General features: G+C 36.4%; 2 protein-coding genes across 2 annotated transcripts; both read left to right on the forward strand.

Moving 5' to 3' along the window:
* Positions 1-14,493: 14,493 nt before the first annotated feature.
* LOC138225451 (trace amine-associated receptor 1-like) lies at positions 14,494-15,594 on the forward strand. Its single transcript, XM_069185575.1, has one exon. It carries the CDS (start codon positions 14,494-14,496, stop codon positions 15,592-15,594), a length of 1,101 nt encoding a protein of 366 aa, XP_069041676.1.
* Positions 15,595-23,847: 8,253 nt separating this feature from the next.
* LOC138225452 (trace amine-associated receptor 1-like) lies at positions 23,848-24,948 on the forward strand. The gene has a single exon (XM_069185583.1). The coding sequence runs from the start codon at positions 23,848-23,850 to the stop codon at positions 24,946-24,948; it is 1,101 nt and encodes a 366-aa protein (XP_069041684.1).
* The last annotated feature ends 1,205 nt before the right edge of the window (positions 24,949-26,153 follow it).

Below are 26,153 nucleotides of genomic sequence, written 5' to 3' on the forward strand. Positions count from 1 at the left end.
ATAAATACAGCATTTTTTCCTGACTCTGTACACATTTATTCAAATGTTGTGTTTACACAAACATCTCCAGGCAAGACGTTGCAATTCAACTGTAAATAATCTTTATTTTATTTCTGCATTATATTTTCTAGTGAATGGGAAATGTTTACACATTTATTTTTCAATGTCATGTTTCACTGTAATAATGTTAATGATATAAAAACGTAAAACATGTTTAGCATTTCCTTTATTTTACTTACAGTAAATAGCTACATTTTGACATCTTTAAGTTTTCTAATACAGCATTTAAGAAGTTATGCCTTTTTGTGTCACAAATGTTTTCTTAAAGTAAAAGTAAATACATTTCTTCATAAATTTGGAAAATGTATGAGAGATTCTTTTCTCTATCTTGTTTTATCATTTACAAAATCACTTATCTAGGAACAAAATAATATTTCAGTATTGTGATGTTAATATTTACATTATCCTAACTCCTAAATTCCAATGACACTCTCTGAATACAGCAGTAAATTTACAGTATTTTATCCAAATTAAAATCCATTTTAATGTCCATGAATACAAAGATTTGAATGCTCTAACTCTGAAGTATGTGTCTAAAGGGTATACAGTACATCTGAGCTGTTCTTTTCACAGTGCCTATTATGGAAAGCAAGGATATTGAAATATCTGTATATTGTTTCAATTAATTTGTGTATGTTTCAGGTAAGACAAAAATAATTAAGCATAAGACAATTTAAGAGTTTAAATGTTTTATTTTTTAGTTTTAGAATAGCATAGTTTTAGAAATGTATTTTATCTGAAAATACTCTAGACCAGCTTAATACATAAACATTAACATAAAAGAAGAACAGAAGGGAGAAACATTATGGTATTATTGTGTAGATGCATTAGCTACAAAAAGCTCACTTACATATTTTAGTAAGTTGAAAATCAAAGCTTCTAACTGCAGTAGTTTTGAGATAATGAGATAATTCACACCAACAAGATATTATCCCCATTATCAGAAATCCCGGCAACCCAGAGGCTATCCCAGGAGTCCAGGGCACAAAGCAGCGCTCAACCATGAATTCAGTGCTTATCCATTGCCAAGAATGAACATGCATGAATGAACATGAATACACACAAAGCACCAGTGTACCTTATTTCAAGCATAAATTAAATTGATAAAGGAATTAAGCTGATACTGAATGTTTTAATTTTCACTGTAAAGACAAAAATTAGGGAAAAACTCGGGGAAAACATGCAAACCTCACCCAAAAGGTTCCTTTGTCTGGAATAAAAACCCGGTACCGTGAGGCAGATAAACTTCATATCATTGTAGGACCCCCATTACTACAAATAATGTTGAATTTTCAATACATTGAAATGTGCTTTATTTTCCTTTGTTCGCACAACATCCCTTACACAAAAGATTATTGGGTAAAAATATTTTTATTGTGAACAATATTTTTAAAAATGAAAGTATTCTCCCCCCTTGAGTCAATACGTTATAGAGGCACCTTTTACAGCAATTAAAGTTTTCAGTCTTCTTTGACATGCATCAGCTTTGCAAATGTGAATTTGGAGGTTTTCGGCCATTCTTACTGATAGATATGCTCAGGCTCTGCGACACTAGATGGGGAGCATTGGTCAACACTATCTTCAAGTCGTTCCACAGATTCTCAGTCAGATTTATTGTGACAGAGAAATAAGTTCTGGATCCCGAGATGAAGTTAAACAGATTAGTTTTACTGCATGCAAGGAACAATAAAACCAAAGAATTGTACAAAGTGCCAGTACAAAACTTCCAGTTTATATAGCCCTTTTCTGCTGCTTCTGACGTAGCTCATTATTATGGTAATGGGGAGAGGCCATAGTGTTCGGACAGTTCACAGACTTTGCCCAAATGGTCAGTGTAAGGTTTCCTTCCTTGAGAAGGGGGGCATCTGGAATCCTTATCAGTTATCCCCCTTTCCTGTCATAACTCTAAGCCTGGAATGTCTTCTGTCACAAGAAGTCCAGACCTTGTGCAGAAAGGAATCAGTTAACCCCTTCTTCACATCTTATATCTTTCTTCAGATTCAAGTCTGTACTTTGACTGAGCCATTCAAAGACATTCATGTTTTTGTTCTGAAGCCACTTTGGCTGTATGCTTAGGATCATTGCCATGTTAGAATGTGAATATTTGCCCCAGCCTGACTGAAGCAGCTTCTTCACTAAGATTTGCCTGTATTTGGCTCCATATTCTATTCCCTCTATACTGACAAGTGTCCCAGTACTTGACACTGACAAGCATCACCACAGGATAAGCTGCCACCACCATGCCTCAACATAGGGAAGTATGCAGGTGATGAGCTGTGTTCAATTTGCACCAGACATAGCTCTTTGCTTTTAGGCCAAAGACAACAATGTTTGTTGCTGATGAGATGCATTTTCAATATAGTCTCGGGTTCTGCCATATGCCTTCTTGCAACACTCCAAGTATATTTTTACACAGTCTTTTCTTGGGATTGTCTTCTCCCACTCTCCCATAGAGGCTAAATCGTTGTAGTGCTGCAGAGATTGTTGTCCTCTGGACAGGTTCTCCTATCTCATGGGATTCTGTAGTTCTGAGTGGTCATGGGGTCATGTCTCATACTGAGGTCCTTCTTTCCAGTTTGTTCAGTTTGGAAGGATGGACTGCCCTTGGAGGAGTCTGGGTGATTCTTCAGAATCATTTTCCAGTGAAGGACCTGACTGTGCTCTTGGAAACTTTCAACACCCAAGATATGTTTTTATATCCCTCCTCAGATCTGTGCCTCTTCATAATTCTGCCATTGTGTTGTACAGACACTTCATTGTTCTTCATGTTAAAGGTTCTGCTTTGACATACACTGTCAACTGAGGAACATTATGTAGACAGGTGTGTTTATTTTGAAATGCTGTCAACCATTTTAATCTGTTGATGCGAGTCCCTTTGCCATTGATTATTCCATTGAGGACAGAGAAGAGATCCATCATAAGCATTCTTTCCAAACCCACCTTCTTCTGGGGACCTGTAGGTCTTGCAGACCTTCATAACTCTGTGAGCTGACCGCTTCTCCACTTGCTTGGCTGAAGAAGGGCATCTGATTGACAGGTGTCATGGTGTTTTGTCTTTCCTTTCTAACTCTTTTGTTTCCCCTCTGTTTCAGTTATACTTCCTACGAGTTCAATATCTCCATTTGCCTCATGTGTCACCTACAGATGCAGCCATTCAAAATGCGCGGGCGATACCGCATTATTTTCCGGTATGCTGTACGCAGTCTACCGCGAGTTACCGGTAAATACCGCTAGTTACCGTAAATTCTCCTATAATACGACAAGCAAAATAATAGTATCCGGAATTTCCGCAAGGTGGGCCTAATAAAGCTCAACTTCTCATGTTTGAGCTGTTGCCATCAAAGTCTTTAACGAAGATATTACTAATAGTATTAATAATGAATGACCTTGGACAAGCTGTAAGTGTAAACTCAAAGTATTGCCCTGGTCCACATTCTTTTTCTCATTGACCGTCTTTGTAAAAGTAACACCACAGCATTTCGCAATCACGCATTTGTTTCCAATCATGCAAAGTACAGTAATTTTTGAGAATCGATTCACCATGCCTTTCACATGCTCATAAAAGAGATTGATTTAGGAACATAAACATATTACCGTATGAAAACTGTACTGTATACAGTATGTATATGTATATTTAATGTCTTAACTGTGCCCGTTTAAGTATTGAATATTTATATGGAATTTTACCACTGAAGGGAAATCTTAGTGCCTGAGCATAAAAAGAATAGGAGCATACTGTAACGCGTGTGAAGGCCATAAACAATATTAATTTTGGAACATAAACATACAGTATATGGCTGGTCTTGGTACTTTAAACTAAAAAAATACACACCAGTATTCCATTTCTCCCTAAACATTTTAAGCATCGAAGTCTTTAACTAAAGAGATACCGGAGTCAACAAGCATACTTTTAGAATTTGATTAATAGGGAATATAATATGGAATCGCGTATCTAAAGAATTTAATAACGATATGATTATATTCGTGTACTGCGACAGGGCTGTGTAGGGCTGTTTCGCCTCCCTCTTCATGCGACTTCCCTTGTAGCCTACTGGTCTACGTGCCCGACTACCAACTCACGGGTTGTGTGTTCAAATCCAGCTGGTGCTGGACTTTTCTTTTAACAAACATTTCTTCGAAAAAATAGAATAGCGATATTATGGACAATCAATTGACTTTTATATTTCAAAATATCACAACATGATCGATTCTAAGTCATTTTTGATAACAATGAATAGTCACCTTCTTCCCTTCTGACAACGGTCCCTGCTTCTGCTTCCTGCTTCTATTGTGTGTGTGTGTAATAGAGTAAATTTTTATAGAGAAATGGAGGCTGGACAGTATGCGTTACAATATAAACATTTATATTGATTTAAATCGTGTTTTGATTTAAATCGCAAACGCGTGTTTAATTAGATGTGTTTTTTTAATCAGAATCAGGCTAATGCAACATAAATTGATACAGTATCTTTGTCTTCTAAGTATCTTAATAAACTTTCAGCATAGCTTTCTACCCGTTTAGATTTATTTTTCTTGGGATTTTGGGATCAAACGTGAAAGGATTAGATTGTAATCGTTTTTATTTTTCAAATACGTTTTAGAAAAGTGTAATCTATACCTGCCCAGACTGTACACCTTCCTATATCCCGCCTTTCATTCCTGTCCTGCTCTTCCCCGCGCACCCCAGCCGGGCGCTCTTCGGCCTCTGCCCGGGACGAATGTATATTTTGATATTTACACCCGGCGCGGCGCGGTTTTTAAAATTAGTCAAGCAATATGAAGCATCTCCTTTTACTTTTAAGTCCTTTAAATACATTGAGCACAGCTTTCTCACCACTTAAGATTGCTTTTTGATACCATCCTTACACAAAGCAGAAACTTTCCAATGACATACAGTACAAGTGGAAAGATTACAGATTTTAATCGTCTTTAATTTTGTTACGTTATACGTTTTAGGAACGTTTCATCTAAACAAACACCACAAAACTATTCTCGATTGTATTTCTGAATGTTATGTTACACCTACAGTAGTTCACTGCTTTAAATACATCGAATTAAGAAAGTTATGTGTAGCACTTTAGATCTTTTTTTCTGAACCAGGGAAAATCTGATCATGTTTCTCTATAACAATAATAAAAAACTTTATTTTATATATCACCTTTAAAAGTGGCATCTCAAAGCAATACAGTAGATCGAAAAACAGTTAAAAGGGACCAAAGTAAATACCAGACAAACGCAAACGCGTTTTTAATAAAATGCTTTTATTCATTCAGCAGAGAGTGAGAGGGACATCCAGCAGAGAGAGACACACACACCGGTTTCCATTGACAAAATTTTTTTTTTCAATTCCTCTTGTCTAACAGGAATGTTTTGTTTGTGGACAGACTGTTGGACTAGAGGAAAAGAGCACCTCCTTCTACAAAGCATTTCGTTGATCCAATCACGAATTCTTTTCCAGTCGCACGAAGTAAGGGTTGTAAAGCGCGAAGTAAAGCGCTGATTCTTATGGAATGTGTTCCGCCGGGGATTCAAATTTCTTTTTTTTTTTTTTTAATCGCGTATCTAAGGAAATCTCAGTATAACTTTGTTCATGAACAAACAGTGGCATGTTACATTATTATTAGTTTTTTTGTTAACAAGGCTCGCCAACTAATTTGAATCGAAACCTGTCTTTCTAGCTATTATTCACACTTAACAACACATTAACACCTAACAACGGGAGCAGGGACGAATTAGGCCAGTAAATTATTAGTTGTTTTTCAGGAAGTTAAAAAAAACACTTGAATTACTTATCCAGTCTCTCGAAATAAAGTTATTTTTCAAGAAATGCAACAAACGTCGGGCAATGTGTTTTTTTTAATCCAACATTGACAGCCACATCTTAAATCTTGTCAGTCAGCTCTTTTTTCTCTATTTGAATTGTGGCTTACACATCGCACGACAGGTTTCGATTCACATCAGCTGGCGAGCCTTGTTAACAAAAAAACAGACAATACACAGGGAGAGGGAGGTCAAGCCAGAGAGAGAGCTTTTTACCCTCTGTCTAAAAACCCAAATAACCCGGGGCAGAGACTCCAGGGGGATCACTGCGTGGTACAGAGCGGACCTCAGTCAATTCTTATGGAATGTGTTTTCTTTCTTCTTTTTTTCAGCATGGAATAAACCTGTTACTTGATTCATATGGATGCCCGGTTCCGCTGGGAATTCAAAACATTTTTTATTTTTTTTTAATCGGGTATCAAAGGGAATAGGCAGTATAACCCTGTTCATGCACAAACTGTGGCATGTTACATTGATTTGGGTGTCTCCTCTTGCCAGAAAGCACTAAATTGCATTTTTGACAATGTTTTTGACTTTTTTTAAATTGCATTTTGAGCGCGGACAGCACATACAAGGGTTAATTGCACAATGAACCGCGCCAAGAAATTTAAAATAGTCTTCTTTAGGTGTGAAGGTAGGAGTGGACCGCAGCAGGCATAATCAGCAAACCAGGAAAACAAAGAACAGGACAGGTGAGATGTGTATCCAGAAAGCAAGTGATCAGAAAAAGGAAATGGTGTTACGCCCAGGTTTTCGACCCAATTGTTTTAACTTGCTAATGCATCAGACACATTTCCTGGTGTATTGTGTTTTAAATAAAATAGGAGTGTCTTTCCCTGGTATTAGCTCATCGGTATGGTGTAAATTTTATCTGTACCATACCATACAGTATATAGGTACAGAATTCAAGCTGCACCACTGTGCAGCAAGGGCGAGGCTTATAGCAGAAGGAGTGAACTGGGTGAAAACTCCAGCCGAATCCCCAGATCTAAATCCGATAGAGATGGTTTGGCATTCGTTGAAAGACTACGTTCGGAAAACTGTGATCTATAAATTCTGGGAGGAAGAACTGACCGAACAAAATTGTAACACTTTTATTAACAGGCTGTTTCGTGTTCTTCCTAGGATTGTTGACCGGGGCGGGGGACATTCGGGAATGCAAGTCTGAGAAAGACAGTCTCACGTTTGTGGACAGTCTGTCCACAAACAAAACATGTAAAAAAATGTAAAAAAAACAATTACTTTTTGTCAATGAAAACCGGTGTGTGTGTCTCTCTCTGCTGGATGTCCCTCTCACTCTCTGCTGAATGAATAAAAGCATTTTATTAAAAACGCGTTTGCGTTTGTCTGGTATTTACTTTGGTCCCTTTTAACTGTTTTTCGATCTACTGTATTCCTTTGAGATGCCACTTTTAAAGGTGATATATAAAATAAAGTTTTTTATTATTGTTATAGAGAAACATGATCGGATTTTCCCTGGTTCAGAAAAAAAGATCTAAAGTGCTACACATAACTTTCTTAATTCGATGTATTTAAAGCAGTGGAAATACTGTAGGTGTAACATAACATTCAGAAATACAATCGAGAATAGTTTTGTGGTGTTTGTTTAGATGAAACGTTCCTAAAACGTATAACGTAACAAAATTAAAGACGATTAAAATCTGTAATCTTTCCACTTGTACCATATGTCATTGGAAAGTTTCTGCTTTGTGTAAGGATGGTATCAAAAAGCAATCTTAAGTGGTGAGAAAGCTGTGCTCAATGTATTTAAAGGACTTAAAAGTAAAAGGAGATGCTTCATATTGCTTGACTAATTTTAAAAACTAAGTTATAAATGCAGATGCTCCCTCGGTGCCGCGCCGGGCGTAAATATCAAAATATACATTCGTCCCGGGCAGAGGCCGAAGAGCGCCCAGCTGGGGTGCGCGGGGAAGAGCAGGACAGGAATGAAAGGCGGGGTATAGGAAGGCGTACAGTCGGGCAGGTATAGATTACACTTTTCTAAAACGTATTTGAAAAATAAAAACGATTACAATCTAATCCTTCCACGTTTGATCCCAAAATCCCAAGAAAAATAAATCTAAACGGGTAGAAAGCTATGCTGAAAGTTTATTAAGATACTTAGAAGACAAAGATACTGTATCAATTTATGTTGCATTAGCCTGATTCTGATTAAAAAACACATATAATTAAACACGCGTTTGCGATTTAAATCAAAACACGATTTAAATCAATATAAATGTTTATATTGTAACGCATACTGTCCAGCCTCCATTTCTCTATAAAAATTTACTCTATTACACACACACACACAATAGAAGCAGGAAGCAGAAGCAGGGACCGTTGTCAGAAGGGAAGAAGGTGACTATTCATTGTTATCAAAAATGACTTAGAATCGATCATGTTGTGATATTTTGAAATATAAAAGTCAATTGATTGTCCATAATATCGCTATTCTATTTTTTCGAAGAAATGTTTATTAAAAGAAAAGTCCAGCACCAGCTGGATTTGAACACACAACCCGTGAGTTGGTAGTCGGGCACGTAGACCAGTAGGCTACAAGGGAAGTCGCATGAAGAGGGAGGCGAAACAGCCCTACACAGCCCTGTCGCAGTACACGAATATAATCATATCGTTATTAAACTCTTTAGATACGCGATTCTATATTATATTCCCTATTAATCAAATTCTAAAAGTATGCTTGTTGACTCCGGTATCTCTTTAGTTAAAGACTTCGATGCTTAAAATGTTTAGGGAGAAATGGAATACTGGTGTGTATTTTTTACTTTAAAGTACCAAGACCAGCCATTTACAGTACTGTATGTTTATGTTCCAAAATTAATATCGTTTATGGCCTTCACACGCGTTACAGTATGCTCCTATTCTTTTTATGCTCAGCTACTAAGATTTCCCTTCAGTGGTAAAATTCAATATCTACAACGGGCACAGTAAAGACGTTTACTGTACTGTAAGTCTACGACAGACCAACGGACCACGAGTGCCCCTGCCGGTCAACCAATCATGTACCGCGGTACCCCGCGTCATCTTGCGTCATGATGCGCGACGCCGTACCCAATTACCTCCGGTACGTGTCTGTACCGCGCACTTTGAATGGCTGCATCTGTATGACTGTTAGGTGATTGATGGGCATATGGTCAAACAGTGTGTCCAAATAATTCTGTGAAAACCACTGTTTGATGTGTTGTTTGTGCTAGGGTGTTGGTAAGATCTGAAAGACAGAGCAGACACAAAAGAGAAAAAAAATCACCATACTCAACAAAAATACTGGCCATTACATGTACAGTGTATTCTGGACTCCAGCTCTCCCACAACACCATATAGGACAAAGTGGATAGAAAATCATCATGGAATCATTGGATTTTTCTGTCTGACCTCCTCTTGTTTGAAACCTGTCTTATGTTTTTAATTTCACTCAGTAAATCATACCTTCAATGTGTCATGAGATACTGCTTTAACTTCCCACCCATGGACAGATTAACACTTCTGTGGGTACTGGAATCATAGATTTTTATGAGTCTTTAACTCAATTTAAAACAAAATCACAATTATGCCAAAAAGGCATACCACACACACACAAACATATATTTATATAACATTAAATACAGTTCAGTGACTTTTCCTTATTATCTATCGGATTATGTGAAATGGTAGTGTAATATGGACAGAGTGAGATTTGTGTATACAGTATGTATTAGTTCAGGTTGGTAGCTGCATCAGCATGCGTAGGACAGGTAATAGGTTTATTCCATGCTGAAAAAAAGAAGAAAGAAAATGTTTTGGCCGTGGAGCCTTCTTCAGGTGTGAGAAAGACAGGGCAGTAAGCAAAGGTAATGTAGCAGGAGAGCAGGAGAACAAAAGCTGGAAGAGAGGAGGAGCAAGAGGCGAGAGCAGGGGACAGAAAGAGAGGCCAATCAAGAGGTGTGAAGTCAGAATAGGTGTAGGGAGGTGTGAAATGAAACCTACAATGAATAGAGAGAATTTAGAAGAAAAGTAGCCTGTCGTTAAGAGAAAAAAAACAGAAGGGTAGCACAGTGAATCTTTAAAATATGACAGCTGTGAAGGTGTAACGGAGATAGTTAGGGCACGGCGATGACATCGCCCTCCCTGCACATACAGGGACCTCAGCCGCTTGGGCTGAGAGAGGTCTCCTTTAGGTCACTTGGCTGGTTCTCTGTTGCATTACACCAGAGACCCAGGTTTGTGCCCTGTTGTTGCGACGGTCACATATGGTTGATATACACATATAGAAAAATCATATTTTCTGAAGAAAAAATTATATAGATGAAAACGCAATTTATGCTTCTTTATTGTGCAAAGTCTTTAACGAAGATATTACTAATAGTATTAATAATGAATGACCCTGGACAAGCTGTAAATGTAAACTCAAAGTATTGCCCTGGTCCACATTCTTTTTTTCATTGACTGTCTTTGTAAAAGTAACACCACAGCATTTCGCAATCACGCATTTGTTTCCAATCATGCAAAGTACAGTAATGTTTGAGAATCGATTCAACATGCCTTTCACATGCTCTTAAAAGAGATTGATTTAGGAACATAAACATATTACCGTATGCAAACTGTTCTGTATACAGTATGTATATGTATATTTAATGTCTTAACTGTGCCCTTTTAAGTATTGAATGTTTATATGGAATTTTACCACTGAAGGGAAATCTTAGTGCCTGAGCATAAAAAGAATAGGAGCATACTGTAACGTGTGTGAAGGCCATAAACTATATTAATTTTGGAACTTAAACATACAGTATATGGCTGGTCTCGGTACTTTAAAGAAAACATACACACCAGTATTCCATTTCTCCCTAAACATTTTAAGCATCGAAGTCTTTAACTAACGTGATACCGGAGTCAACAAGCATACTTTTAGAATTTGATTAAAAGGGAATATACAGTAATATGGAATCGTGTATCTAAAGAAATTAATAACGATATAATTATATTCATGTACCGCAACACATGAATAGTACACGCTGTACATTGATAATGTTTCTGTAGTGCTTTTTCAGCACTCTGCATGTGACCTTGCTGGTGGTGCTGTGGGTTAGGTTCCTGACTCCCATGTCACATGATGAGTGTTTGAATCCAGCTGAAGCCATGACTTTTCTTTTAACAAACATTTCTTTGAAAAAATAAAACTTTTCCCTGGGTCAGAGATTAAATAAAACCTCACTCGCACCAAACAAATTTACAACTTTAGTGGTAAAATTCCATATAAATATTCAATACTAAAACGGGCACAGTAAAGACATTTACTGTTAATTTTTCTACGACCGGCCAACAGACCACGAGTGCCCCTGTTGGTCAACCAATCACTTACTGCGGTATTTTGTGTCATCGCGCGTCACGATACACGAGGCCGTAACCAATTACCTCCGGTACGTGTGTGTACCGCGCACTTTGAATGGCTGCATCTGTATCAGTTTACTGTTCAGTCCAGAAACAGGTCACTGTCAATGTTGCCTCTGCCCAGACGCAAGGTGGATGCGTTGTACAGTCTTATGGCAGAAGGCAAGAATGACCTCCTGTAGCGCTCCCTGTTGCACCGTGGATGAATCGGTCTATTGCTGAACGTGCTCTTCATTTCTACAAGCATGTCATAGAGGGGATGGGACATGTTGTCCATGATGGCCTCTAGTTTCGACACCATTCTCCTCTTAGCCACTACCTCCAGGGGGTCCAGGCCAGACCCAGTGACGGAGCTTGCTCTTCTGATGAGCTTGTTCAGCCTGTTAGAATCCACTGCTCTAATCCCAGAGCTCCAGCATACCACAACGTAGAAAATGGCGCTCGCCACCACCGACTGATAGAACAAATGTACCATCTTATTACATAGATTGAAGGACCTGAGCCTCCTCAAGAAGTAAAGTCGGCTCTGTCCCTTCTTGTAAATGGCCTCGATGTTCTTAGACCATTCCAGTCTATCGTTGATGTGCACTCCCAGATACTTGTACGAGTCTACCATCACCACGCCACTCCCATGGATGTAGACAGGAGTAGGTTTGACCTTTTTCCTCCTGAAATCTACCACCAGTTCCTTCGTCTTTGTTACATTCAGTTCCAAGTGGTTCACCCCACACCACTCCACAAAGCTGCTGACCAGTCCTCTGTAATCTTCCTCCTGCCCACCCTTGATACATCCCACAATTGCAGAGTCATCTGAGAACTTCTGCAGGTGGCATAACTTTGAGTTGTACTTAAAGTCCAAAGTATAGAGGGTGAAGAGGAATGGAGAAAGAACTGTCCCTTGAGGTGCCCCTGTGTTAATTACTACCTGTTCTGACACATAGTTCTGAAGTCTCACAGACTGTGGTCTGCCTGTCAGATAGTCAGTGATCCACGAGATCATGGAGGCACCGACTTGCATCTCCTCCAGCTTCCTCCTTAGAAGTAAGGGCTGGATAGTATTGAAGGCACTGGAGAAGTAAAAAAACATAATCCTTACGGTTTTGCCAGCCTTGTCCAGGTGTGAGTAGGCCCTTTGCAGCATTATTGCAACCTCCACACCAACACTGGGCTGGCAGGCAAACTGTAGGGTGTCCAGTGATGAACTAACCAGGGGTCTCAGGTGGGATAAGACCAGCCTCTCCAGTGTCTTCATGACGTGAGACATTATGTTCCCTATTAATCAAATTCTAAAAGTATGATTTTGTTTACTCCGCTAACGAGCATATTTGCAGAAAAGGTTAAAACATTATCACTTTTCAAAAAGTACTGTATATAAAGGTAATATGTCAGAAGGAGAATGTAAAAAGGTTTCCAAAATAACCACATGTAAGACTTTGATGCTTAAAATGTTTAGGGAGAAAGTAGAATACTGGTGTGTATTTTTTCTTTAAACTACAAATACCAGCCATATACAGTTTACATAATATGTTTATGATCCTAAATTAATATCATTTATGACCATCAGACGCTTAATGCTCCTCTTCTTTTTATGCTCAGTTATTAAAATATCAATTTAGTTGTAAAATAAGTTAAATAAGCTTAAAAAAAGAAGGGCCATGAAGTTCATATTGAGTGAATCTCCTGGAATGGTCAAACATCTTCAAAAAACCATAAAATATCTAATAACACGTGACAAACTATTTAAAGTGTGAAAAAGAAAAGTTAATTATTATTTAATTCAGTGAACCTTCCTCCTAAACTGTTGTAACTAAGTATGTATTAATAATGTTTGAGTGGGGAGTTGTGTCAGCATCTGTAGGCTGCAAAGGATCTGGTATTAAATACTGAAAGAAACACTTTACTTTGGTTATGGAGCATTCTTCATTATGTATTTATAATTCCAAAATGCAAACTGCAGTATATAAAGGTTAGACCTAACAACCTATAATATTTCACGAAACTGCAGGGCTTCTTCAAAACACGATTAAGACATGTTCTTCAGATTTTCACAAAAGACCTAAAGTTCATGCATAATTCAAGTAATTGTAAATAACATGTAACAGATACACCTCACAGAAATCACATCTTTTACTATTGAATAGTCTTGCAAAAGTTAACACAAATTAAAGAATCTAAATATTTTTTTGTTTTTATCTTAATTTCAACTTCCACAAAAGGGCATTCTCAGTGATTTGCATTCTTTAAAATATGAATATGTTGCCTATACTAATATTCAGTATCATTCTTTTTATCCTTCATTCTAAATACTTTAAACCTGCTTTGGTTGTTTTGGATACCATGACACTCCAAAAGTGTTAGAATACCTTTCTCAATTTCAGTAGTGCCTATGTCTCACAGGGCTATGAGCAGTTTTACAAAAGTTAGCTAATGATATTGTTGACCATGGAGAGCAAGTGTGATGACAACTGTAAGACTTTCTGTTTCTCCCAGGTGAACATTAGCTGTAAAAATGTTCACAGAAACAGGTAAAACTCTCCATTGATTACATCTAGGGGCAGCATTACCACAGCGTGAACATTTATAAAGAGCCCAACACATAAAATTCAACAGCTGCATCAGAAAAATAATACTGGGGGTAAGTGTTGAAAGTTTTTTCAGCTAATAAAATTAGTGGTCCAACTTTAACAGAATCCAAATATAGGCTATGATAAGAAAAAAAATATTTTGTGATGGCATTGTTCATACAGATTTTAAATTATTCCACAATACACCTTTAGCTTGAAGATATTTTGTTTTTAAAACATGAATGCAGGACAGGTAAATAGTGTAATTTTTAAAACAATTCTTTAATTCTGTGCAAAGTTCTAGATAGGCTCTGTCAAATAATTAATGCATTAATGAAACACCTTTAGACAGGAAATACCTGAGCATTTTGCAAATTATCCCCCCTTTTTCCTAATTTTGCCATTTGCACGCAAAAGTTAAAAACAACATATCCTAAACTTATTTTTTTAAACTGGAAACAGACTCTTTCCAAAGAATCTCCTGATTTTTCATTCAGAAACTATTGTATTTTAATACACTGTTTTTTTACAGTATTTCATCATAATATACTTGAACATATTGCCTTTTTAAATCATAATCAATTACGTTCCTTACTTAGTGGCAAGAAAACATAGAAAACACAGTAAACTCAATTAAAACTCAGTGTATTGCTTTTGTAGGAAAATGGACTGTACCATGTCTTTTTCAGGGACCATCACAATAGGAGAGATGGGCTCGTCAGTCCGACAGAACTTCAATGTTACTGAAAATTCAGATATACACTTCTGTTATGAAACCATCGCTGGCTCCTGTACAAGGATAATCAAACCAGTTACCTTGCGATTTGTATTGTATTTTATTATGGTGTTAATAATATTTACGACATTGTGTGGAAACTTTGTGGTCATGATTTCAATTGCCTACTTCAAACAGCTCCATACCAACACAAATTATTTGATTCTCTCACTGGCAGTTTGTGATTTTCTATTGGGAGTAATCATCATGCCTTATACAATGATTTTTGCTATTGAAGGTTGCTGGTACCTGGGAAGTTTGTTTTGTCAAATACACACGGCCACTGACATGATGCTCTCCACAGCTTCCATATTCCACTTGTGTTCCATCTCCATTGACCGTTACTTTGCTGTGTGTAACCCTCTGAGTTACAGAACCAAAATCACGTCTGGTGTCATACTTATGATGATCATAATCAGCTGGGTAGTGTCAGGATTATTTGGCTTTACGATAGTTTTTCTAAAGCTGAATATAAAAGGCATTGAGGTATTTTATTACAAATATATTGACTGTGTAGGGGGATGCATTGTGTTTGTCAGTAAATTTTCTGGACCTCTATGCTCTCTGTTCTCATATTTCATTCCTGCATTTATCATGCTGGGTATTTACTTTAAAATATATTTAGTAGCCAGAAAACAGGCAAAATCTATCAAAGATATAACACAACAGATTCAAGAATCTAAAGAGAACAAGGTTGGAGTTTCCAGTCAGCAGGAGAGAAAAGCTGCAAAAACCTTAGGCATAGTCGTGGGAGTGTTTGTATTCCTCTGGACTCCTTTTTTTGTTTGTATCTTCTCTAATCCTATTCTTGAGTATACAGTACCACCCATACTGATAGACACTGCATTCTGGTTTGGCTATTTAAACTCTGCTTGTAACCCCATTATTTATGCCTTTTTTTACACCTGGTTCAGAAAAGCAACAAAAATGATAATCTCTGGTAAAATATTTGAAAGAGGTTCTTGTTGGGCCAAGTTAATTGTAGAATAAATTAATTTAAAAATGCAATATGTCTGACTTTTTAAACTGTACAAAAGAAAGCTAACAGAATGTTAAATACAATACATCTGAGTTAATACAGCTTGTGCTCTACCTTTTTTTCCTTTCTAATGCTATTTTTGTTGCTTTGTCTCCCTCTGCTGTTGAGAGATTTTTTGTTTTCAAAAATATAGCTTGATTTAAATTGTAGAATCTGGTACAGTGATTTTTTTTTCGTTCATTGGCTATCAGAAAAGAAACACTTCTTGCCTTATATTCCAATGTAAGGTTTAGTGAAAAATAAATTCTTTAGAAAATGGGGCTAACATCACTGCATCACCAAAATCCAATTTGGTATCCAGTAAACACAGGGGAGAATTAGTGCATGAAGCCAAAATTAAAAACTATCAAACTATTAACTGATATTTTATCATGGTTGTAAAAGCAATGAATGAATACATTATACAAGAAATTGTGAAAATTGGTATATTTTATAAAAGCAAGACTGCTCAGTTGGACAAAAGTACACAACCTACCACCTTTATCATAAATATTTTAGTTATGCAGTAATATTTTATGCATCAAAGTCTTTACCAAAGATATTACTAATAGTATTAATAATGAATGACCTTGGACAGGCTTAAAGCTCAAAGTATTACTGTGGTCCACTTTCTTTGTAACTGTCTTTGTAAACTTTATGTTTTCATTGACAAAAAGTAACACCACAGCATTTCATTGATCCAATCAACATTTCCAATATTTGTTTCCAATCATACAAAGTAAGTCTTGAGAATCTCCGATTCACCATGCCTTTCACATGCTCATAAACAATATTAAATTAGGAACATAAACATATTATGTAAACTGTATATGGCTGGTATTGGTAGTTTAAAGAAAAAATACACACCAGTATTCTACTTTCTCCCTAAACATTTTAAGCATCAAAGTCTTACATGTGGTTATTTCAGAAACATTTTCACTTGCTCCTTCTGACTATATTAAGTTTATATACTTTGTGAAAAGTGATAATGTTTTAACCCTTCCTGCGAATATGCTCATTATCGGAGTAAACAAAAGCATACTTTAAGAATTTGACTAACAGGGAATATAAAATGGAATCATGTATCTAAAGAAATTAATAACGATATAATTATATTCATATACTGTAGCTCAACAGTAGTATAAGACTTTCTGTGGATACGTGTACATCTGTTTCAATGTTTTCCACGTGACTGTGTCTGTGGGGTGATGGTGTAAGCATGTGTATTGTAATCCTGAGGGTCAAGCCCTGGTGTTGCCATGAGTTTTCTTCTAACAAATAAACATTTCTAAACAAAAACTAAAAAAGCAAATATTAATGACACTATATTGACATTTTTTAATATTTCTAAATATCACAACATGTTTGAAGCTAAGTCATTTATTAATAACAACTAATAATTTCAAACTGCTACTGATATTATTACTGATAAGAAATATTATCGACACTACATTGAATTTGTTGGTATTTCTAAATATCACAAAACGCATTTTAAAGACCTCAACTTGTGAAAATTTTCAAAGTCTCTACATAATACTATCAGTGAACTAATTCTCTTTTTGTAAACCTCAGGTGTTTCATCTATGAGGAATTATGCACTAACTGGAACCCGGGGGGACCGCTGTGTACACAAGTTCAGAACGCGAGAAATGGTTCAGTATGGCTCAGTATGGCTTTGTGCGATAAGAACCATAGGAAGCAGAACAGCGCAGTCTCCAATTACCCAGACTGTAAGCACAGGAATAAAGCTTTGCTTGATTTCTAAAACACTTTTTTTATTTCCTGTTTTCATTCAGCAGGAAAAATCATATTCTTTACTCAACAGCTTTTTAAAAACAGCACCCAGTGATGTTCAAATCATGATGTCCATGATTTTTTTACACAGAAGACTGACACTGCTATATTCAGCTATTGTGTATTGTCTGTTTAGGGTTCTGTAGCATTCCATATTATGTTGTGTTTGTACTTGCAAGAATAGCGATTACAAACATAAAAAAAACATACTTGCTTTATACCGTTTATACTGTCCAACTGAGCAATCTTGCTTTTATAAAATATACCAACTTTTTCATATTTAATGTGTAAGATGCTGTAATACAGTTTAAAATGATTAAAAGTCTAAACAGTATCAACTTGAATTCTTATCTCTATGAAGTCTCTATCTCTTATCTCTATGAATTCTTATCTTCTGAAGAAGGCTCTCGGCCGAAACGTTGTGTTCTCTTTCTTCTTTTTTTCAGCATGGAATAAACCTATTACTTGTTCCTTTGCAGCCTACGCATGCTGACGCAGCTACCCACCTGAACTACTTATCTCTATTAATATAACTATCAAGTGGTATTAAATAAGTACAACTTTTTAGTATAGATTACACTTTTCTAAAATGTATTGAAGAAATAAAAATGATTACAATCTAATCTTTCCACGTGTGATTCCATGAGGAAGTAAAATATGCTCCTGCTTTGTTTAACGATGTTATGAAAAATAAATCTAAATGGTGAGAAAGCTATGCTTAAAGTTAATTAAGGGACTTAGGAGACAAAGATAACAATTGATGTTGCATTGTCAGATTGGAATCAATAAAGGCATTTAAACACGCATTTGTGATTTAAATCAAAATGTCTTTATTTATTTAAAATTTATGTCTTTATCTAATGGTTTCATTAGTGACGAAGCTAAACCGGCCTGCCTGATGTCCTGAGGCTAGCTGATGTCTGTGTGGCCACGCACACCTCAGGATGGTGACGTCACTGCCTTTCATATGAATCCTTTCATATGGAAAGTTTTGACACTGCACTCAGCTATCTCAAGAAGAACACAAAATAGCCTGTTTTTTGCCTAAAAAATCACGACCTGAGAAAGTAAAGTAACATTAGACTAGTTTTCTAGTAACACTAGAAAATAGAGGACATTAGCTAGGCAATATGATAAAGGAATAAATGACTTTTTTTTGTTTATTTCTTTAGCACATTTATTTGAACATTTCCATCAATCATACAAGCATTGAAAAACTGTCCAATCCCTAGTTCGTCAGGCATTTTTTTTTTTCGCTGCGGAAGTGGTCTCACTGGTGCAGGTCTCAGTGCCTGCCAGGATATCACTCCAGTGCTTTGTTGTTAAAATTGGGTTTCCAATAACGCCACAGCAACTCTCGTTTTTATGTCCATTATAACAGACATAATCTCCCTTGCTTTAAACTGAGCGTTTCATAATTTCTAAGAATGAAAATTATTTAAACTATGCAACACTTATCATTCAACGAGAGCACAAAATATCACAATATCATGTTTACACTGTTAACTGTTCAGGAAAGGGTGACTGAAAGAAGTCATGTCAAGTACAATAATTCAGTGATCAAAAGAACATGCAAACATGAAACAGATTTGGCAGAGAGTGAGGAATTAGAAAATTAGCACGCATACAAAACAGCAATTCTGTCAGCAAACATGGTTTCTCAGATAGTTGGGCATTCAGGTAGATTGCCAGGCGAAAGGATTTGTAAATATATGTTGATAAAGCAAGTAAGTTTTTTGCAACATATAAAAGACATTTTTCCAAGAAAGATCTGATGATGAGGAAGAAAAATCAATTGTTTGTAACTTTAATATAAACAAGATCTAGTACCTGGTGCAGGTTTTTAAATTAATCATATCCCAGGTGTGAGTTCATGAATCCTGAATTACTTACTATGCCTACGTCTGCGAAACACCTGATCATCTACTGTAAAGCTTTCAGTGTTTTGTGTATATTCTAATCGCAGCGGGGGGAAAGATTGAGGCTGAAATTGAATTGGGGATCTGTATTCTTCACAACTGAAACATTGTTTTCTCTGAAAGCGTTTTCTTCCCTGTTTAGCTGATCTTTTGCTGCCAACACCTTTTAACTGTGACTCTATCGAGATATGGCAAGGCCTCTTGTGCTTTATTGCTTAAATAATTAAATTCTGAAAAGTATGAAAGTATATTTTACTGCGATAATGAGAAACTCTTCATGGAAAATGGTAATCAGTTAACTCACTTAACTTTGAACATTTTGTGATATTTAGAAATACCAACAAATTCAATATAGTGTAGATAATATTTATCAGCAATAATGATATTAGTAGCAGCTTGAAATTATTTGTTGTTATTAATAAATGACTTAGCTTCGAACATGTGATATTTAGAAATATTCAAAATGTCAATATAGTGTCCATAATATTTGCAATTTTAGTCTTTAAAAAAATGTGTTTATTTGTTAAAAGAAAACTCACGTCAACTGCAGGACTTGAACTGCAGACCTCAGGCATTTATGGTACATGGTTAAGCATGCTTAAGCCATCACACCACAAACATAATCACATGGCAATGAGTGAAACTGAAGCAGACATTTCAAAAGACGGTGTACTACTGTGATCATTTGAGCTGCAGTACATGAATATAATTAACAAGTAATAGGTTTATTCCATGCTGAAAAGAGAAGAAAGAAAACACACGGCCGTGGAGCCTTCTTCAGGTGTGAGAAAGACAGGGCAGTAAGCAAAGGTAATGTAGCCGGAGAACACAAGCTGGGGGAGAGGAGAGGCAGGGGCAGGAGCAGGGGCCAGAAAGAGAGGCCAATCAGGAGGTGTGAAATGAAACCTACAATGAATAGAGTGAATTTAGAAGAAAAGTAGTCTGTTGTTCAGAGAAGGAGGAAAGTGTGATAATTTTGGTTTCTGTAGTCTTTCTGATATATGAGTTCAGAAAACAGTCTTTGAGAAGAAAGACGGAGAGATTAGATTGGTCAAAGTCATCTTTAATCATCACAACCCTAACGTTCTCTGAAGCGGTCTCCACGTCTCCTTCCTGTTTCTCCAGTGTAGATGGCTGGGCATTTACTGCAAGAGATACAGTAAATAAGGTTGCTGGAGGTACAAGATGCTGTCTGGGTTATCCGGAATTGTCCTGAGGGGCCTTGAATGAGTGTGGGGGTGGCTGTGTACTTGCAGGTGATACAGCGAGCTCTGTTGCAAGGGAAAATGCCTGGTGTGGATGGTTGTTGAGGGCGGTCAAGGGAGCTGTGAACAAGAAGGTTGCGCAGATTAGGTGGTCGGCTATATGAGATGATGGGGTGGTCAGAAAAGAGGGCCCCAATGGAGGGCCTGTAGGATGGAAAAGTTGTCGTTAATAGTCCTGGGGATAGGAAGTGTGTTGGGGTGGTAGGGAAGCACCAAAGGAATACGGCGGGAGTTCCTGATTGAGTTGATGGTCCGAGGGGTGTTTTTGGCTCGGTCAAGGGTCCTGTCAATAACACTGCTAGGGTCTCCTCTGTTGATGAAAAAGTACATTGTAGAGTACATTGATGGCTTGGTTCATTATATGAATATAATTATATCATTATTAATTTCTTTAGATAGGCGATTCCATATTATATTCCCTATTAATCAAATTCTAAAAGTATGCTTTTGTTTACTCCGATAACGAGCATATTTGCAGAAAAGGTTAAAACATTATCACTTTTCACAAAGTATAGAAACTTAATATGGTCAAAAGGAGCACGTAAAAACGTTTCTGAAATAACCACATGTAAGGCTTTGATGCTTAAAATGTTTAGGGAGAAAGTGGAAGACGTATATTTTTTCTGCAAACTATCAATACCTGCCATATACAGTTTACATAATATGTGTATGTTTCTAATTTAATATCGTTTATGAGCATGTGAAAGGCATGGTGAATCGGAGATTCTCAAAACTTACTTTGTATAATTGGAAACGAATATGTGATTGGATCAACGAAATGCTGTGGTGTTACTTTTTCTCAATGAAAACATAAAGTCTTCGTTTACGAAGACAGTGACAGAGAAAGTGGACCACAGTAATACTTTGAGCTTACAGACTGTCCAAGGTCATTCATTTTTAATACTATTAGTAATATCTTCGGTAAAGACTTTGATGCATAAAATATTTCTGTATAATTAAAACAATGAAGATAAAGGTGGTAGGTTGCATATGCTCCTCTTCTTTTTATGCTCAGCTATGAAAATTTCCCTTTAAATGTAAAATTCAACATAAATATTCAATACTAAGCGGATTAAAACGTGCACAGTAAAAAGATTAAATGATTAAATTTTTTCACTACCGACCAATGCACCACGAGTGCCCCTGTCAGTGATATTGGCCAGCCAATCATGTACCGCGGTACACCGCAGTGACTTGTGGGTAGTTGCGTGCAGTACGGGTTTGTACTGCGCAGTTTGAATGGCTGCATCTGTAGGCATGTTGTACAGAAACACAACATGTAAAATCATTTTTAATACATTTTTCTCACTATAAAGCAACTTCCTCCTCCCAGTTCACAAGAACCCCTAACTAGCCAAGTCTGCCCAGACCTAGCAGCACGTATCTAAAATGTAGAGAGCTCCACATAATATCAATATAGGACAAGATATGATAACAGCAAATCTGAGTATCAGAGGGTCTCACAAAAATGTAAATGCATATTATAAGCTGTTTAGAAACAGAATGTACTGTATATCAAATTCAATCTCTCAATGAAATTCCCAATAATTATAGATGATAAAGCTTGGTACAGTATAAGCAGTCTAACAAAAATACATAAATGCAGAATGACAGTCATTATGTTTTCCCCTTGTATTCCAGTGGATTATATATTGGTTGTGCAGAAAGTCCTGTCACACAAGGGATATCGTAGGCATGTACAGTATTTAAAAATGGAGACCCAAGTTAAAAAACAAAAGTTCATATTGAGTGAAACTCCTGGAATGATAAAACAATCTTCAATAAACCATAAAATATCTACTAACACAAGAGAAACTATTTAAAGTGTAAAAAATAAAAGATAATTATCATTTAATTTAGTGAAACATTCTCCTAAACTGTTGTAACTAAATATCTATTAATACTGTTTGAGTGGGGAGGTGTGTCAGCATGTGTAGGCTGCAAATGATCTGGTATTAAATACTGAAAGAAACACTTTACTTTGGAGCATTCTTCATTATGTATTTATAATTCCAAAATGCAAACTGCAGTATATAAAAGAATATGGAGAGACTGTCTTCATGTGGATGTCAAGATACGAAAGTGTAGGGATTAAACCAAACAAACCTAAAATATGTCGCGAAACTGCAGGGTTTCTTCAAAACATGTTTAAGACATGTTCTTCAGATCTCTATTCACAGAAGATGCGTAATTCAAGTAATTGTAAATAACATGAAACATATACACCTCACAGAAATCACATATTTTGCTATTGAACACTCTTGCAAAAGTTTACACAAATTAAAGAATTTAAATATATATTTTGTATCTTAATTTCAACTTCCACAAAAGGGCATTCTCAGTGGTTTGCATTCTTAAAAATATGAATATGTTGCCTATACTAACATTCAGTGTCATTCTTTTTATCCTTCATTCTAAATACTTTAACCCTGCTTAGCTTATTAGGGATAGTATGACACATCTAAAGTGTGTTAGAATACCTTTCTCAATTTCATTAGTGCCTGTGTCTCACAGGGCTATGTGCAATTTTACAAAGGTTAGCTAATGATATTGATGATAAGTGTGATGACAACTGTAAAACTTTCTTTCTCCCAGGTGAACATTAGCTGTAAACATTTTCACAGAAACAGGTATAACTCTCCATTGATTACATCTAGGGGCAGCAATACCACGGTGCGAACATTTATAAAGAGCCCAACACATGAAATTCAACAGCTGCGTCAGAAAAATAATACTGGGGGTAAGTGTTAAAAGTTTTTTCAGCTGACAAACTTAGTGGTCCAACTTTTCTGAAGGCATACAGATTTTAAACTATTCCACAATACAGCTTTAGTTTGAAGATATTTTGTTTTTTATAAACATTAATATAGGACAGTGTAAAATAGTGTAAAGTACCTTTCTCTAATTTTGTGCAAACTCCTAGATAGGAGCTGTCAAATTATTAAATCATTAATGAAACACCCTTGCAAATTATCCCCCCTTTTTCATTTTCTTGCCATTTGCAGACAAAAGTTAAAAACAATATATCCTGAAAGATTTTTTTTAACTGGAAACAGACTCTCCTGATTTTTCATACAGAAACTATTGTATTTTAATACACTGTTTTTTATAGTATTTCATCATAAGATACTTTAACATATTGCCTTTTAAAATCATAATCAATTACTGTACATTCCTTACTTAGTGGCAAGAAAACATGGAAAACACAGTAAACTTAACTAACTCAGTGTATTGATTTTGTAGGAAAATGGACTGTACCATGTCTTTTTCAGGGACCATCACAATAGGAGAGATGGGCTCTTCAGTCCGACAAAACTTCAATTTTACTGAAAATTCAGATATACACTTCTGTTTTGAATCCATCGCTGGCTCCTGTACAAGGATAATCAAACCAGTTATCTTGCGATTTGTATTGTATTTTATTATGGTGTTAATAATATTGACGACATTGTGTGGAAACTTTGTGGTCATGATTTCAATTGCATTCTTCAAACAGCTCCATACCAATACAAATTATTTGATTCTCTCACTGGCAGTTTGTGATTTTCTGTTAGGAGTGCTCATCATGCCTTATACAATGATTTTTGCTATTGAAGGTTGCTGGTACCTGGGAAGTTTGTTTTGTCAAATTCACACGGCCACTGACATGATGCTCTCCACAGCTTCCATATTCCACTTGTGTTCCATCTCCATTGACCGTTACTTTGCTGTGTGTAACCCTCTGAGTTACAGAACCAAAATCACGTCTGGTGTCATACTTCTGATGATCATAATCAGCTGGGTAGTGTCAGGATTATTTGGCTTTACGATAGTTTTTCTAAAGCTGAATATAAAAGGCATTGAGGTTTTTTATTACAAATATATTGACTGTGTAGGAGGATGCATTGTATTTTTCAGTAAATATTCTGGACCTCTATGCTCTCTGTTCTCATATTTCATTCCTGCATTTATCATGCTGGGTATTTACTTTAAAATATATTTAGTAGCCAGAAAACAGGCAAAATCTATCAAAGATATAACACAACAGATTCAAGAATCTAAAGAGAACAAGGTGGGAGTTTCCAGTCAGCAGGAGAGAAAAGCTGCAAAAACCTTAGGCATAGTCGTGGGAGTGTTTGCATTCCTCTGGACTCCTTTTTTTGTATTTATCTTCTCTAATCCTATTCTTGAGTATACAGTACCACCCATACTGATAGACACTGCATTCTGGTTTGGCTATTTAAACTCTGCTTGTAATCCCATTATTTATGCCTTTTTTTACACCTGGTTCAGAAAAGCAACAAAAATTATAATCTCTGGTAAAATATTTGAAAAAGATTCTTGTTGGGCAAAGTTAATTGCAGAATAAATTAATTTAAAAAAATGCAATATGTTAATTTTTTAAACTGTAAGAAAGAAAGCAAAGACTATGTCATATACATTTAAGTTAATATGGGGCGGAGCGGTGGCTCTGTTGCTAAGGATCTGCACCTGTGGCTGGAAGGTTGCCAGTTCAAATCCCACAGCTGGCAGAGGAATCCTACTCTGTTGGGCTCCTGAGCAAGGCCCTTAAACCCAAACTGCTCCAGGGGCACTGTACAATGGCAGACCCTGCACTCTGACCCCAGGCTCTCTCCCTGTCTGTGTGTCTCATGGAGAGCAAGCTGGGGTATGTGAAAAGACAATTCCTAATGCAGGAAATTGTAATGTTATTATTAAGTAATGTTATTATTATATTATATTATATTATTAAGTAATGTTATTTTATATATATTAATACAGCTTGTGCTCTACCTCTTTTTCTTTCTCATGCTATGTTTTGGTTTGTCTCCCTCTGCTGTTGAGAGACTATTTCTTTTTTTTTTCAGTTGCAGAATCTGGTACTGTGGTTTTTTGTTTCGTTCATTGGCTATCAGAAAAGAAACACTTCTTGCCTTATATTCCAATGTAAGGTTTAGTGAAAAATAAATTCTTTAGAAAATGGGGCTAACATCACTGCATCACCGAAATCCAGTTTGTAAAATTACAGTAAATATAGAGGAGAATTAATGCATGAAAGCAAAATTAAAAACTATAAAACACTTAACTGATATTTATATACAGAATTGTGGTTGTAAAAGCAATTAATTAACACATTGTCCAAGCATAATTTTTCAAATATTGTATGCATTTCATGTGAACATACAGTATGTTGTATTTAACAGAATTTCAGGCCAGATCTTAGACTTGCCTACTTCCACCCTCCTACGAATATATGTACTGTATCTCACCTCCTGAACGTCCCACTGTACATCTCACTCTCTGGACCCATCTTTCCACACCGTCTCCACCCACCTTCACAGCAGCACCCTGGCTTACTACTCGCGAAAATGAAGGAGGATGCTTCAGTCAGCCTTGTCTTTGCAGTTAGGCTGCCATTTCCTCAGCTTGGTGACAAACAAACTTCTAATTTTGTCTGTCTATTGCATTTATTAGAATCAGACCAAACTGCTGAATATTCAGTTGTTTGAAATCTTCATTGGTAGGAGGGTGAAATATTTTAATTTTATTGGGGTCTATCTTTCTCCATGACCA

Source organism: Lepisosteus oculatus, chromosome 2 (assembly GCF_040954835.1).
Source record: "Lepisosteus oculatus isolate fLepOcu1 chromosome 2, fLepOcu1.hap2, whole genome shotgun sequence".
NCBI lineage: Eukaryota > Metazoa > Chordata > Actinopteri > Semionotiformes > Lepisosteidae > Lepisosteus > Lepisosteus oculatus.